Raw genomic sequence first — 14,007 nt, forward strand, 5'->3', positions numbered from 1 at the left:
TAATGAACATATTAGGCAGAATCCCAGTTTCAGAAAAAGAGGCTCAACGGAAAATACAAACCAAATAATTTGCTTGTCCGCAATTCTTTTATCATAGTTGTTTATGAACCAAAATCTATAAATAGAGATTTATGTCTGAGAAATCTATCTAAAAGACAAAAAAATAGAACAGACTTTTTTCTCTTTCAAATGACTCAGCTTCTACTGTAGTCAATTCTTATGTCTCTTTTTTGTCATTTCTATTCTGTATGGCAATTATTCCATTTAAAAGTGTAATTTTATTTGTAAAAGAGCTACTGGGAACTTGGTGGAGCTTTTCCAGTCTGGACACTACTTGAGATCCATGAAACGAATGTCCATGATGAGCAGGAAATTTTTTGGCAGTGGGCGTGGTGCTGGTGAAAGCACTGTGAACACTTGGCGCTCCAAATCTACTCCAGTTACCACAATAAAACCAGCCACACTGGTCTCAGAAATGTTCTCATCAGTGCCATCGGCAGTGCTAACACTTAATAGATGATGAACCATGTCACGGCCGGGTGTAACTGGGACTAACTTGAGTTGATTGTCTTCCTGTGACATGCCCAGAGGCAGACATGAGTCAGGGATAGTGGGAGCTCCCACTTTATATATCTTAACATCACAGAACTTGACATCAAAAGCATGTGGATAGAAGCATCCTCGGAAGCCATAGAAGTATTCACGTATGCGGTCATCACGAAACTCCCGCCGGAAATCTTTAGAGCGCTCAACCACTCCACCTGATTTGGGAAGTAGCACCGTTCGAACAAAGTGAGGCAGGTCTCGTTTCAGTTCATTGTAGAGGCGTTCTTGATCCAACACTACAACAACATCAACTTCAAAAGCAGAAGCAGCATGTACAAGTGCCTGATATCCAGATCCCTTCACCCAGCCACAAGTATTGATGATACAGCCACTGATTGAAGCTCTGCGGTTCACTTCACAGCGTTGATTAAACACATCAGCCAAGCGAGATGTGATCTACAGAAAAACAAAAAATAGCAGCATATAATTAAAAGGAAACTACAAAACACATGGGAGAAAACACTTAGAACATAAAGTGAAGCTAATCCTTTTTGAAAGGCTCAGCCCTTCAAAAGTTCATACTTTTAAGAGAGGGTTTTTTTTAAGTTTTGAAAGAAACTGTCCTTAGACAAAGACCATTTATTTGTCACTGTAGCCATCAGGGCCTAATTTGATTTCTTAAGCCTTCATGTTATCCACAATATTTTAGCCAACTACTAAAATACATGAGCTAAAATACCTTCCCATTAAGTTATAACTCTCCCTCTTCTTAAGTGTTTTAAATAGTTGCTACCACAAAGACCCTTGAAAACACCATTCATATTTCAAATCTTTACTCATTATGTAACCTACTCAACCTGATAAATCTTGGAAATATCCTAATACATCTTGGATAAATCAATACTCTGGATCCTGATTCAGGGTCACCAAGCCTACATTCCTTATCTTTATCATAAGTATAGCAAGACTTAACATACAACTGAATCAGACTTCCAGTTAATACATTAAATAAACCAAATTAACATGATAAAAGTAAATAAACATTGACAATACATTAAAAAGATTGCTTTTACATGGATGTACAGTGGTCCCCCGATTATTGCGAGGGTTCCGTTCCAGGACCCCTCGCAATGATCGGGTTTTCGCGAAGTAGCGGTGCGGAAGTAAAAACACCATCTGCGCATGCGCAGATGGTGTTTTTACTTCCGCCGCAGCAGCGAGGAGCCAAAGATTGGGGTTTCCCCACCGCCCACGCAAACTCCTCGCTGCCGCTCGCCCGCCCTTCGCCCGCCCACGCCGTTCGCTCGCGCCGCTTCCCAGCTGAGTCCTGAAGCCAATTCGCTTCAGGACTCAGCTGGGAAGCGGCGCGAGCGAACGGCGTGGGCGGGCGAAGGGCGGGCGAGCGCGTGGGCAGGCAGGCGGCGGACAAGCCGTTCGCTCACGCCGTTCGCTCGTGCCGTTCGCTCGCGCCGCTTCCCAGCTGAGTCCTGAAGCCAATTCGCTTCAGGACTCAGCTGGAAAGCGGCGCGAGCGAACGGCGTAGGCGGGCGAGCGCACGGGCGGGCAGGCGGCGGACAAGCCGTTCGCTCGCGCCGCTCGCTCGCGCAGCTTCCCAGCTGAGTCCTGAAGCCAATTCGCTTCAGGACTCAGCTGGGAAGCGGCGCGAGCGAACGGCGTGGGCGGGCGAGCGGCAGCGAGGAGTTTGCGTGGGCGGTGGGGAAACTCCTCGCTGATGCCCGCCGCTCGCCCTCCCGCCAGCAAGAGGGGGAAGAACCAGGGAAGCCGCCCAGCAGCTGATCTGCCCGGCGCCATCTACGCATGCGTGGCCATAGAAAAAAAGGGCTCGCATGCGCAGATGGTGTTTTGACTTCCGGGTTGAAAAATCGCCATATAGCCGTTCGCAATGATTGGGATCGCGATACCCGGGGGATCACTGTATTCTTGATAAAAGCTTTATACATTATACCCGTGATGGCAAATCTGTGGCACATGGAACCTTATCGGAGGGCACAAGAGGCGTTGCCCTAAGTCAGCTGCAGTGCACATGCATGCGCTAGCCAGATGATTTTCGAACTTGGGGAAGACTGTTTCATCCTCCGAAGGAAGTCCCAGAGTGCAAAAAACTGCCCAACAGGCAAAACGGGAGTTCAGAAAACAGACTTCTTGTTTGCCCATTGTTTTGGGGGTTTTGCACTCTGGAGGCTTCCGGGAAGCTTCCTGAAGCCCCGGAAAGTGAAAAACAGCCCAACAGACAAACCAGAAGTCCATTTTTCCAAACTTCCAGTTTGCCCATTTGCTTGTTTTTTTCACTATCTCAGGCTTTAGTGAGGCCTATAAGCATGTGCGTGGTGGTGGGGAATGGTGTGCATGCATGGTGGGGAGGGAATGGGTATGGGCAAGTACGCACCAGCTAGCATCAGCACACACATCCTTTTGGCATGTGAACCAAAAAAGGTTTCCCATCACTGCATTATACCATAAATCACAGCTAACGAACCACAACAGCTAGGTTTCTTATAATAGGCCTAAATAATAGTTTCTGAGGTTTTTAAATTACCTTTGTACAAAACATAGTTGTGAAAGTGTCAAAGGTAGCAGAGTGAGTTCTCATACATTTACAAAATTTTAACAGTGGCCTAAATAGCTTATACTCATCAGCTTCAAACTTCAAGAAAGAGAAATTCTACTCTCTCACTCGCTCTATGGGTGAGTCTTGTATGGTAAACAACTCATCATGCTAATTTCTCTCTCATTACCTATTATGTTAGCACAGGCTATTTCTCTAATAATGGCCAATCACAGTCCAAATGGAATTCATAATTGGAGCAAAATGACTAGTCATCTCCTGTTTATACATACAATTTAGTAATCAAGGAAATGAAGAGATTTGATTTATAATTATATCTTTTCTCCATGTAAAAAAAAACAAACAGAAAAAGCTATTCCACAAAGGTCCAGAGAAACCAGACAATGGTGTAGTTAAAAACAGTGCCTCACATTTCCATCTCAAAATTCTATTCTGAGATCATTTATGGAGCCAAGCTTTTTGTAGAGGTCTACCTTTGTCATTGCTTATTTCATCACACAATACTTACTTTATTATAGAGTTTGATGTTTGTGCCTGGTGTGGTGGACCCAAAATGATAAACTAGGGGGGCTTGAACAGAGAACCCTTCTTCAACATCTGCAGGCCGCTCAATATAGAGTGCTCCCATAGTACCTGGGATTGAAATTGAGCCCTGGCCCACATCCAATTCCACAAATGTGGGTCGGCGTCCAAGACGGACAGCATAATTCAATAGCAGGCGGCAGACTGTTGACTTGCCTACATCTGTGGGGCCCACTACCATCACCCGAGGTCCGCGCTCATCTTCACGCTCAGCCTGCCACCGCATCTGCTCCAGAGCTGTGTGTGTGTTGAGATAGAGAAGCATGGGCGTATCTTTGGAGACATAGGCTACTTCAGTCCGACCAGTTAATTGCACAGAGCAACCATGCCAGGTAAATACAGCAACTTTAGCACCAGCATCAAAGGTAAATTTCTTGTTTCGGGTCAGCTCAGTTCCAAAGATTTCAGCCATGCCTGTCATAAGTTCTAGCTGGACAATTTGTGAGGCCTCAACTTCAAAGCGGAGTTCAGTCTCTCTCTCCAGCTCAAACTTGGCAACCATTTTCTTTTCATCTCCAGTCTCCTCTGCCATCTTGTTTTATTCACAAATTCTATGAGGACAAAACATAATTTAACAAAATCATTTTTTAAAGTTTGTTGTTGGATGCCAGACTTACGAAAAAAAATTCAAATTCTTTTTTTATATGAAACGGTGAGAATTCCTCCCTTAAATATGCTCTCCAAAAAGAACACATTTTGATTTCATATTTATGGTCTAACTAACTATTCCTAAGTTGGATCTCTGTTTGTATGTTGGATTACAATTCTCTTTAGTAACAGATACTACTGTTGCTGGTTGAAACTCGTGTGAACTTTAGTCCCAATATATAAGAAAACACAATTTGCAATGATTTAGGATAATTGAGTATAGTTGGAAATACTCAATACTTTCCCAGAGAGATCAACCATTTTTTGGTAGCCATGAAGTTGGCCTAAGCCACTTTGATTGCTTCATAATGCTAATTCCTTCTAATGTAATGACCATATGAACAAAAATTCATTCCTTTTTTTGGGGGAGCACATAATAAAATGGAACTGCATACTGAAAGCTTGCATACATATCTGTTATTGCTAATATTATTAAAAAATACTCTTGAGAGATACTGTGCTCTTAAATTCCAATTGGATGGCTTCCCCTTTCAATGTACAGCTCTAGTTTCTGAGGTGCCAGTTAAAGTTCTTGCTGAGGATTTGACAAAAATACAGAATACAGTCACTTTGACAACACTAGGGATTTTGTTACGATTCCCCATCAAAGTTGTCATCAGGAATGATCGTGCTCAGCTTTTCAAAACTAGTTGGGGTTTGCCACGCAGCTAACAGTCAGAGGAAAACTGCACTGTATTTTAGTTATAGTTTGTCACATTTTTACTGCTTCAGCATCATAAAAAATCATTGATGAAATCTTATCTATGTGCTAGGTAGGAGCCAACCACAACTTGATAGTAATGTAATCAATGTTAAGGATTTATAGTTTGAGCTACTTAAAGCAAAGAGACGCCTCTCTCAAAGTGATTTCAATCCCATCATTTCATCAACTATCAAAACAACACGTGGAAAATAGCAAGACTAAGGCAGGACCAAGAATGAAATGTTCCAAAGAAAGAAAAAGAAGACCCGACTGGCGGCTGGAACAGCTTAAAAGTTGAACCATCCCTATAGTAACAGAGTCAGAACTGTGAAGAAAGCAGCAGAAATCCACCCACTGATTAAATCCACAGGGATCCAACTGCTCTAGTCTCAAATTGACTTGACAACAGAAGTGCCAATTACTCCGGAAATGAGGGAAGCACAATTAGACAGCCACTTGATAGCCACTTGTTTCATGGCAGCCTCTTCGCCCAGTGGCACAAGGGAAATATAGTTTGTTGATACATACAAATCAAAAGTCGAATGAGAAAATCCTTTTTGCCTGCTTCTTGAAAATGTAGTTTTATGTCAAATGATTAGGACAACTGTCCGCCTGTTTCTTTTTGTCAATGTTAGGAACAGCAGTTCAGATATCTTTTCCTTAGCTATTTTAATAAAATGATAAACAAGAAAAAAAATTCCTTGCAGTGGTTGGTGGATTGTCACTGGAGTCAAACTCTGATATTTCCAAGAAAGGGAGAATGTTTCTAATTACACTTCTACATACAATATTTCTTCAGCTTAATAAATATCGTATTACTTGGCGGTTTGATCCTTACAGTTCTTGATCTCTTCACTCTCAATTGTTATTTTTGATATATCCATTCCCTACAGTGATCATGAGATTGATCTTTTTGATGTTCAGGAAGAAGCCAACATTCTTGTTCACATCTTTAATCCTTTTAATCAGATATTTTTGAGAGTTGTGTCATCCGCTTATCAAAGATTGTTGATCTCCCTTCCTCCAGTCTTATCTTCAAGTGTTAAGTCTTCAAGTTCTAGCTTTCTATGATTACTTCAGCACAGAAATTGAATAAAAAAGGTGAAAATATGCAGTCTTGCCATACTTTTTAAATACTAATAAACTGCAGAGAAATATAAATTCAGAATCAGAATTTGTACTGAGTAATATTACTGTGCTCAGAAAAGGGGTAATAGATATGGGACTAAAGCAAAAAGCATGACAAAACAATGAAGAGTGAAAAATAACAGACTAACCAGCCATATAGTGCAAAACAACAAGTATGTAATTTGGGAACAGGAAAAAAAGTAATTAATAGAATATGAACTAAAAGTAGGCTGTTAGAGATTTCAGTTTTCAACATCAAAATGTTTTTTGATCTAAAATATTTTTTGCATATCTATTCTGTTCTAATTTAACTATAGATTGAGCTGCTTTTTTAAGCAGAAGGTCTACAGGAAAGTCTTTTTTATTAGAATTAGAATTCTTTATTGGTCAAGTGCAATTATGCACACAAGAAATTTGTTTCCAGTGTGTAAATTCTCATGTACTATACAGTAGTCCCTCGCTCTATCGCGCTTCACCTGCCGCGGCTTCACTTCATCGCGGGTTTTGAAGTCAGCTTCATTTGAATGATTTTACCACACAAACAAGCGCTAGAATCCCCCAGCGGGACTCCCAAATGATGAGCGGGGCGGGGACTGAGCTCCGGCGGAGGCCCGTCCCCTCGTTCAATCCCCCTCGCCAGTGCCGAAAGGAAAAAAAAGAAAGGAACGCGACGCGGCGGGGATTTCCAGACTGGGCTCGAGGGCGGAAGAGGAAGTGCTCGAGGGCGGAAGAGAGAGAGAGAAAAAAAGAAACAGCCGGGGCAGCTCACCAGGGACTTTACAGCCGGGGCAAGGCAAAAAACACAACATTTGGCCGAACTGCTGCAAAGAACAGAGTAAGTAGTAGTGGGGGGGAAAGGTTAGCCGGCCGTTGCTCGCCTCCAGGCATCCGGAGCTGGTGGGAAGGAGGATAAATTCCCCATCGCGGATTTCACCTATCGCGGCAAGGTCTGGAACGTAACTCCCGCGATAGGTGAGGGATTACTGTATATACAATAGTGATAGAGCATTATCAAAATCATTTATCATAAAACATTAGCTATTAGTGATAGTCAAGGATACTAAATAAGCAATCAAATCATACTAGGATACTAAGTAAACAATATAAATCATAAGATGCAAGCTATAAAGTTATAGTCATAAGAAAATAAGGAGATAGGTAATAGGGAAGTTGAGACTAATGGTGGGAACACTGCTTTTTTACATAGTTTGACAGTGTTGTAGGAATTAGTTGTTTAGCAGAGTGATGGCACTGGCAGAAAAACTGTTCTTGTGTCTAGTAGATGTGAAGTGCCCTATAGCATCATTTTGAGTATAGAAGTTGAAACAGTTTGTGTCCAGGGTATGAGAGGTCTGTAGATACTTTCACAGTCCTTTCTGGCTTGTACAGTATACAGGTCCTCAATGGAAGCCAAGTTTTTCTGTAGTTCTAACTATTCATTGAAGTCCGTATTTGTCTTGATTGATTGTAGTGCCAAACCAGACAGTTATAGAGGCACAGATGATAAACTCAATAACTGAATCAGCAATTCCTTGGGCAGCCAGAGCCTTTTGAGTTGGCACAGAAAGAACATTCTTTGATGTGCTTTTTAATGATATATTTGATTTTAGGTGTCCATTTTAAGTCTTGAGATAATGACAGAACCTACAACTTTGACAGTCTTTTGCTACGGTGTTGTCTAGTATTGTGAGTGGCGGAGGGATTCTCCTAAAATCTACTATTTCTACAGTTTTAAGCATGTTCAGTTCAAGACTATTTTGGCCACATCACAAGGGTAGTTGTTCAACCTCCCGTCTGTATGTAGATTCATTGTTGTCTCAAATCAGAGACAATATAACAGAGACCAATCACTGTTATATCATCTGCAAGCACCAGTACTTTAATAGAGGGATCCTTTGAGATGCAGTCATTGATATAGAACAAGGATGTCAAAGTCAATCGTTTCGCGGGCTGGATTGTCACGTATCACAATGTTTTTTGCCCTTGTGGAGCTGGGGTGGCCTGCATGGGCTGTATCTGGCCCATGGGCTGCCAGTTTGATAGCCTAGCATAGAGAGAGAAATGGAGACAGCACACAACCCTGAGGGTCCTGTGCTAATTGTACAGGTGTTTGATGTGATTCTGCCTAGCTTCACCTGCTGCTTCCTGTCTGTTAGAAAACTTATGATCCACTTACAAGTGTAGTCAAGCACAACTAACTAATTTAGTGTAGCTAGAAGAGTATCTGGAAATTTGTATTGAATGCCCAGCTGAAGTCTACAAAAAGGACCCTTGCGTATGTCTTTGGAGATTCAAGATTTGTAGGGTATAGTGCAGAGCCAAATACCAATATCTAATACCAATATGACTTTTCGTGTAAAGAAATTGTTACAACAAATTTCCCTGAATGCAGACTTCTTAGATCCGTGATGGCAAACCTATGGCATGCATGCCACAGAAGGCCTGCAGAGCCCACCCAGCAGGCAAGCAAGCTATTGCCCCAGCTCAGCTCTACTGCACATATTTGTGTGCTGCCAGCTGGTTTTGGGGTCTCTGCTATGCATGCACAGGGCACATATGGGAGACATACGTGGATGAACAAGGGGGCAGGGCACATGCAGGGGTTACATGCACACGTGGGGCAGGGTTGTGCACAGAGAGCGGGATGCACGTGGGGGGGGGGGTTGTCACATGCATATGCACAGCAGCCTGGACACACATCCAGTGTACGAGAGTTGCCCAGAAAGTAATGCACCACATTTTTCTCAGCCTACAGTAATGATACTAATGCGAAACTTTAGATATACAGTACAGTACATTATTTGAATTGTCAGGAGAAAGGATCCGTGAGGTGCAGCCTTGAAACGGATCGCTGGGTAAAGATCAAGCAGAACTCGAAAGGAGGGAAGGGCGATCGGTAGGCACCAATTACTCTGGAGGAGGAATCTCTCGATCCACCGGTTCCATCGGTGGAACAAGACTACGAGGAGCAGTAAAACTCGGGGCAGGCGGGCGGGGACCCTTCCCAACTCAGCGACCCCGCAGCAGGAGGCGCCGGAGCCCGTTCGGGGTGAGACCGAGAGCGGCGAAAGCAGCCAGGCAAGAGGTGCGAGGCGGGGTTTCCCTTATGCGCGGCTCCTTAGCCGAGGCAGAAGTTCTACTCGCGGGAGGAAGAAGAAGAAGGGAAGAAAGTGCGCGCGGGAGGAAGGGGGCCAGCACCTCCCTCGCCTCTCGCGCCTTTGGATCCCCAAGAAGAACCCGAGAGCCGTTAGGCCCACGGAACCCTCGCCCCACGGGACCGCCCCCCCGCTCCCGAGGGAGGAGACCGAGGCTCTTTCGTGGCCGCCTCCAACCTTTAGCACCTACCCGCCAGCGGCGTCCCTTCCGTAGCCGCTCCGGGAAATCAAGTACAGTACAGTACTCGCTCCCTCGGCCCAAAATCAGTCACAAGAAACAACAGCACGGAAAGCATGGCGCGCATGCGCGTCCTCAAACTCGCTCGGCTCTCGCCGGTTGGTCAGCCTGCTACCCGTTAGCGAGCGAGCGCAGTTCCCTTTCCTCTACTCCTCCTTCCTTACCTTCGATCGTTCCTGCGGACATGCGCAGTAAGCTACGTTTGTCGGGGGGAAAAAAAACCCGGAACAGTTCGCGTAAAGGGGGCGGACCTGCGCCGCTAATCAATCACGACTCGGGTACTGAGGAACTCCGAAGCTGTAGCTTTTTAACCCTGCTGTTCTGTTTAAAAGGAATGATTGAAATGCCAGTTTCGTTACCAGGCTAGCTGGAGATGTTAGCTAGCCTGGTAACGAAACGTTCGGAAACCAACCTGCAAGTTCGGAGAACGAACTTTCGCCTTCAAGGTCTGGAAGCATCAGGAGCTGAAGAAACTTCAAAGAAAATGAACAAAAGCCAGTTGCCTCTTTTGAAGAGTTTATTTATTTATTTATTTATTTATTTATTTATCTATCAAACAAGTACAGTATAGTATTATAGTACATGTTAACATAACATAAGTAGAACGTAGTAATAGAAAGGATAATAAGACAGTAGGACAGGGACATTAGGCACATAAGTGCGCTTATGCACGACCCTTACAGACCTCTTAGAAAAGGGGAGAGGTCAATTGTAGATAATGTAAGTTTGCAAAAAGAGATTCCCTTGCATATGAAATTGTTCAGAATGTCTTGAGAAGAATCTTCGGTTTTACTTCTGTTAAACAGGGGACATCATATTTATATAGATCCTATTTCTTGCTTCTAAAATGTCCAAGATACTTTTGTATAGTTCTGCTACTGATATGAATGAAAAGAAATGTACCTGGCCTCTGGTAGTCCCATAGTTGTAACTTCAGAGTTTTTAATTCTGTATAACTTTTGTTTTGATAACCAGTGCTATAGTTAGTATTGGTCCAACACGCTTAAAAAGTATGGATCATTCCACTTACACTTTTGGCAAGTTTTTTCTAATTGACTATGATCGTTCAAATATTTGCACTTTGCTTCTGTGCACTAGAAAAACTCAGAGAAAGCTAAAGAAAGGAAATATGTGGAATTATCGCTTGGTTCTCTCTAAAATCACTAAAATTATACTCCTTTGAGGCTACCTATAGAATTGTTATTAAAGTGATTCTGCACATACACATAGTCCTTGGCAATTGAGCCAAAATTTCTGTTGCCAATTGAAACCTTTTAAAAGTGATTTTTGACCTTTCTTGCCATAGTTGTTAAATGGATCACTGCAGTTAAGTTATTAACATGATTATTAAGTGAATCTCACTTTCCCATTTTCTTTGCATTTCAGAAGGTTGCAAAATTTATTTCTTCAATTTCTATGCCGCCCAACTCCCTAAGGCAGTTATTTATGGCAACCCTTTTTTCCCTTGGGTGCTGAAAGTGCCTGTGTGTACTATCATGCATGTGCAAGTGCCCACACCCATAATTCAATGCCTGGGGAGGACAAAAGCCTTCTGGAGGCCGGAAACGGCCTTTTCCCCAACTTCTGGTGGGCCCAGTAGGCCTGTCTTTCACTCTCCCCGGGCTCCAGAGCAGACCTGGGCAAGGGGAAGCCCGCGGGCCGCATCCGGCCTGCCCGCTGTCTGTGACCGGGCTGCCCACTATCTCTGACCAGTTTGTGTAGGTCGCCGCCCAGGCAGAAGCTGCAGACGCTCGGGCACCGCAGGGACCCCTCGGAAGCGTTTTAAGGCTGGGAGAACTTTTCTCTGGCCAACCTTTCCCGCCTGTTTCCCAGCCCCCGCCCACCTCACCACTGCCGCTGTCACCTCCCCTTGGTCTGCCGCTGGCCTGCCGCGACCCCAGGGGCAGAGCTGCTTCGCCCCTTCTGCACCCCCGGGCCCTTTGCACGGCTAAAGCTTCGCTCCCGGAGTGTGAAGCCCGTTTAAGGTGTGGTGCGGTGACTTCCTGTTCGCAGGAGCTACCGAGAGAGAAGCGGCACTGCTTCAGGGAGAGGAGAGGAGCGGCCAGCTCTGCCACGGCGTCGTTCTCCAACCCCCTGGCGGACTTAATCGCTGGCCAGTCCCTTCTCTTCAAAGCAGGAAATTGCGGGGAGGAACCAGACGGAGAGGTGAAAAGGTAGCCTAGAGCGGGAGGACTTTTTGCGCATGAACGTTGGGATAGGAGCGCAGGTCTCTGCAGGTGACGCTTGCCCAAGTGTTGGGTTGCTTAACCTTAAGGTTCTGTAGACTCAGGTGTTCAAGGTCATGGCTGCCCCACAGGTTCGTTCTTTCTTTCTTTCTTTCTTCCTTCCTTCCCTCCTTCCTCTCTCTCCCCTCCCTCTCTCCTTCCTTCCTTTCTCTCTCTCCTTCCTTCCTCTTTCTTTCTTTCTTTCTTTTTTCTTTCTTCCTTTCTTTTATAGCAATAGCATATATACAGTATTGGGTAGAACTGAGTTATTAGTTTGGCCCTCTAAAACCATCCCAATTTCTCATGCGGCCACCCCTGCTCCAGAGGCTTCCCTAGAGCCTGGGGAGGGTAAAAATGCCTTCCCCCATCCTCCTGGAGGCCCTCCGGAAGCTAAAAATGTCCTCCTAGTGCCTCCGTGTTAGCCAAAAATCAACTGGCTGGTGTGCATATGCACGTTGGAGCTGAGTTAGGACAAAGGCTCGGGTGCTAGTAGATATGGCTCTGCGTGCCACCTGTGGCTCCCATGCCATAGGTTTGCCATCGCTGCCCTAAGGGCCCTAGGCGGCAAAAGGTGACCCACATGACCTTGGGATAGTGCAACTGTCATAAATGTGAACAAGTTGTCAAGTATCTGAATTTTGATCCTTTGACCATGGAGATGCTGCAATGGCTGTGTGAAAAATGACCATTAGTCACTTTTTCCAGTGCTGTTGTAACTTTGAACAGTCACTAAATAAATGGTCGTAAGTTGAGGACTACGTGTATGGAAGATTTTGCTATTACCAATGTTTGACTGACAAATACCATGGCAACAGGCTTTTGTTCCACTTTAGTACAAATACATTTGTATTTTTCTTTTTGAAGGAAAAATAGTTTTTTTGAATGGATTCATAAGCAGAATTTAAACTACAATGGACTCATAAGCAGAATTTAAGCTACAATTATAGTTTCTAAGAGTTGGAATTTCAGTGCAAAAATACTTAATATTTTCCCAGAGAGACCAATCATTTTTTGTAGCCATTATTTATTTATTTATTTATTCGATTTTTATGCCGTCCTTCTCCTTAGACTCAGGGCGGCTTACAACATGTTAGCAATAGCACTTTTTAATAGAGCCAGCCTATTGCCCCCACAATCCGGGTCCTCATTTTACCCACCTCGGAAGGATGGAAGGCTGAGTCAACCTTGAGCCGGTGATGAGATTTGAACCGCTGACCTCCAGATCTAAAGTCAGCTTCATGGGCCAAACCACTTTGATTACTTCATAATGCTAATTCCTTCTAATGTAATAATCATATGAAAAAAAGTCATTCCTCTTTCTTTTTGTAGCACATAGTAAAACAGAGAGTGCATACTAAAAGCATGTGTATATATCTGTTATTACTAATGTTATTATTAAAACATACTCTCCAGGGACATTGTGGTCTTAAATTACAATTGGATGGCTTCCCTTTTCAATGCCCAGCTCTAGTTTCTGAGGTTTCAGTTCACGTTCTTACTAATGACTTGACAAAAATGCAGGAATACAGTCACTTTGACAACACTAGGGATTTTGTTACGATTCCCTTTCAAAGCTGTTATCAGGAACGATCATGCTCAGCTTTTCAAAACTAGTTGGGGTTTGCCACGCAGCTAACAGTCAGAGGAAAATGTTGCTCTATGTTCTAGTTAGTCACATTTTTATTGCTCCTGCGTCATAAAGTTTCATCCATGAAATCTCATCTATGTGCTTGCTTGGAGCCGACCACAACTTGATGGCAATATTACTGGAAAATGTTAAGAGATGCCTCTCCCAAAGGGATTTAAATCCCATCGTTTCATCAACTACCAAAACAACACATGGAAAATAGCAAGACTAAGGCAGGACCAAGAATGAAATGTTCCAAAGAAAGAAAGAAAGAAAGAAGGAAGGAAGGAAAGAAAGAAAGAAAGAAAGAAAGAAAGAAATAGAAGAGCCGCCTAGTGGCAGGAACAGCTTAAAAGTTGAGCCATCCCTATAGTAACAGAGTCAGAATGGTGAAGCAAGCAGCAAAATCTACCCACTGATTAAATCCACAGGGATCTAATTGCTCTAGTCTCAAATTGACTTGACAACAGAAGTGCCAGTTACTCCGGAAGTGAGGGAAGCACAACAATTAGACATCTACTTGATAGCCATTTGTTTCATAGCAGCCTCCTCGCCCAGTGGCACAAGG

General features: G+C 43.8%; 1 protein-coding gene across 1 annotated transcript; it reads right to left on the bottom strand.

Annotated features, from left to right (window-relative positions):
- Positions 1-68: 68 nt before the first annotated feature.
- CLP1 (cleavage factor polyribonucleotide kinase subunit 1) lies at positions 69-9,765 on the bottom strand. Its single transcript, XM_070736170.1, has 3 exons — positions 9,540-9,765; positions 3,642-4,266; positions 69-1,002 (listed from the first exon to the last, which is right to left on the bottom strand). Exons 2-3 carry the CDS (start codon positions 4,245-4,247, stop codon positions 331-333), a joined length of 1,278 nt encoding a protein of 425 aa, XP_070592271.1. The 5' UTR covers positions 4,248-4,266; positions 9,540-9,765; the 3' UTR covers positions 69-330.
- Positions 9,766-14,007: the final 4,242 nt, after the last annotated feature.

This window comes from Erythrolamprus reginae, chromosome 1 (assembly GCF_031021105.1).
Source record: "Erythrolamprus reginae isolate rEryReg1 chromosome 1, rEryReg1.hap1, whole genome shotgun sequence".
In the NCBI taxonomy this organism is placed as follows: domain Eukaryota; kingdom Metazoa; phylum Chordata; class Lepidosauria; order Squamata; family Dipsadidae; genus Erythrolamprus; species Erythrolamprus reginae.

Bases quoted from the DNA above. Each gene is read 5' to 3' on its own strand.
- CLP1 (XM_070736170.1), bottom strand. From the start codon at position 4,247: ATGGCAGAGGAGACTGGAGATGAAAAGAAAATGGTTGCCAAGTTTGAG. The intron at 1,003-3,641 runs GTAAGTATTGTG...GTTTTTCTGTAG, and splicing joins ACATCAAACTCTATAATAAA to ATCACATCTCGCTTGGCTGA.